This window comes from Belonocnema kinseyi, chromosome 1, assembly GCF_010883055.1.
Source record: "Belonocnema kinseyi isolate 2016_QV_RU_SX_M_011 chromosome 1, B_treatae_v1, whole genome shotgun sequence".
Classification (NCBI taxonomy): domain Eukaryota; kingdom Metazoa; phylum Arthropoda; class Insecta; order Hymenoptera; family Cynipidae; genus Belonocnema; species Belonocnema kinseyi.
In genome coordinates this window covers 87782308-87784611 of record NC_046657.1, presented here as the reverse complement: position 1 = coordinate 87784611, position 2304 = coordinate 87782308, and the positions used below count along the sequence as shown (strand labels likewise).

General features: G+C 38.3%; 1 protein-coding gene across 7 annotated transcripts in view; it reads right to left on the bottom strand.

Moving 5' to 3' along the window:
* Positions 1-2304, bottom strand: part of LOC117169010 (prostasin) — a 297259-nt gene that overhangs the window by 27118 nt on the left and 267837 nt on the right. For 5 of the 7 annotated variants that reach the window (XM_033355065.1, XM_033355073.1, XM_033355081.1 and 2 more), the window contains one exon: positions 133-597. The exons of the other annotated variants lie outside the window; for them this stretch is intronic. In XM_033355065.1, the coding sequence (XP_033210956.1) occupies positions 304-597 (294 nt within the window). In that variant the 3' untranslated portion in view covers positions 133-303. Of the gene's footprint in view, positions 1-132; positions 598-2304 lie in introns of those variants that run through there. 7 annotated transcript variants of the gene reach the window in all.

Genomic DNA, 2304 nt, shown 5'->3' with positions numbered 1-2304 from the left:
GTGTGTGTGATTAAAAGCTTTTCAATTTAACATTTTCGCCAATATTTATTAATTTATCTATAAAATCAATTTTTCTGAAAACTAATAAGGGTAAAAACAATACAATGTAAATATTTTCAAACGGATTTTACAAATAATCATCTATCAATTTACCGAGAACAGATAATTCAGCTATAAATATTAAGTGCCATAATAGTTTATTAGCATTAAAAAGATTATGATGCATAAGGAGATAGAATATTTGACATTTGACTTGTTTGGCACATCCTATCTGTATATTATATATTTAAATCTATTTATATTTCAACTAAATGCATTCTTTTCCTTTAAAACTTTTGCGATCCATTCAACGTAATTTGTAGTACGTGCATAGATACCAAATTTTCCCGGTTTACCACAATCTTCACCAAAACTGGTAATTCCAAAGATTGTCCAAGGATGATTCGGCTTTCGTGGATCTCTGCAAAGGAGGGGACCCCCACTATCACCATTACAGGAATCCATTCTACCTCGCGAATCTCCTGCGCAGAACATGTTCTCTGTGATTCGGTAATCAACGTAGACATCTCGACACATTTGAGTTGAAACAATGGGTATCTATAGAGACAAAAAGGAATTTTAAATTAGCTTCAGAATGGAGTTTACAAATTTCAGTACATCATACACTGTGTCAATCTCATGTACACCGAGGTATGCGTTATAGAACATTCTGCCTATTATTGTTTTTTGATATTTCAGCGTGCATTTCCAGCAAATCGTCGCAAATCACGCGTTTTAAGTCGCAACGTACATATAGTTTAACTTTTTCGGTTTTATGTGAGTTTAAGGCATTGTAATTTGCTTCTTTGTTGTGCTTAGTACCAAGGTTTATTTTCTGGTGCATTGATAAGTGGGTTTTAGACAGAAAATAGTAAATTTGTTGTTTCTTAGTTTGATTGTCGTGGACGTTGTCACTCTAAGATAGGGGCCTGTTTTGTGCGTAACAAGTAGATAACGCTAGGGGTCGCTGAATTTCTTTCTTATGAAAAGTGTGGTGCTTTGACGCACCTGAACTTCCCGAACCTGCCGAGAAAAGATCTCTTGAGAATTAAAGAAAGGACAAGGTTTGGTATTGTTCAAGCTGCGCTCATTGACCTTCACAGCTGAAAATTCTATGAATGCACGGCATGTGCGCAAACCATCTAAAAGTTCCAAAACAGATAATGATGTTGGAAGTACCTCATGAGCGATATCAGTGGCTCTGGTGCCTGGAGTCGAGGCAGCTGTTGTCGATTACGTGATGAAGTGTCAGGAGGCGGGTTTAACGCAGATCAAATCTTTTTTTAAAGCATTTAAGTCTGTTGCGAACTCGAGGCATGAAATCGTTCACATTGACTTTGAGAAGCAACAAAGGTTCGTTATCGAATTTTCGGTACCAGCTGACAAAACATCCTGCCACGGAAAATAAAAAGAAAGAGAGGTATACAGACCTTACAAGGAAGTTGCGACGATTGTACCTGGAATGTTCTGTTAAAATAATCGTCCAATTTATTGGCGCTCTTGGGGGTGCCAAGCTTTCATTGGGCAATAACCTGAAAGGCATCGCTGCTTGGCAATAATAGGCTAGAACACTTGCGGGGAAAATGCAGAAGGCGGTCATCCTTGGGTCGTGCCGTGACCTCAGGGTGTACGAGACTTTTGCCTGATCGTCGCATTAATTCCGTCACAGACTGTAACCATCTATCTCACGTCCGCGAGACGTGGTTATGGCTTCAATTTTACCAGGATTTCGCTGTGTTCAAGTGCAGGCACCAGACCTGCGTAAGCTTGTTTGGAAGAGATTTCAAGCTACTCGACGCATCGCAAGATTTTGTAAGGCAAAAATCGCCTTTGGAAATTCCACTTTAATGCTCTAACTATTTATACTAACGACCGCTCAAGAGATGTGGTTTATGCTAAGCAGTATCCACGAGCAAAAAATGCATCGAACAAACTGTTGATGTCACAAAAGTATCATAAGTACAGAATTCACTTGTCTAACTCAGTAGTTATGCATTTGGCAAACGTGCAAAATATGGCGACAAATTTAGTAAATATAGGTAAGAAAATGTCATATCTAACTATAATAGCAAAGATTCTTGCTAGTATTCCTTCTAAATGTAATGGTCTAATGATAGCTTACGATAGTGTGAATCCTGAGAGTCAAACTTCAAGTAACCTGGAATAAACACTCCTAAAGGAAGAGAACCGTCTCACTGCAGAACATTAGGATACAAATGCATGGATCGCCGTGTATCTCCTGTATATAGAGTAATAGCAAAATCT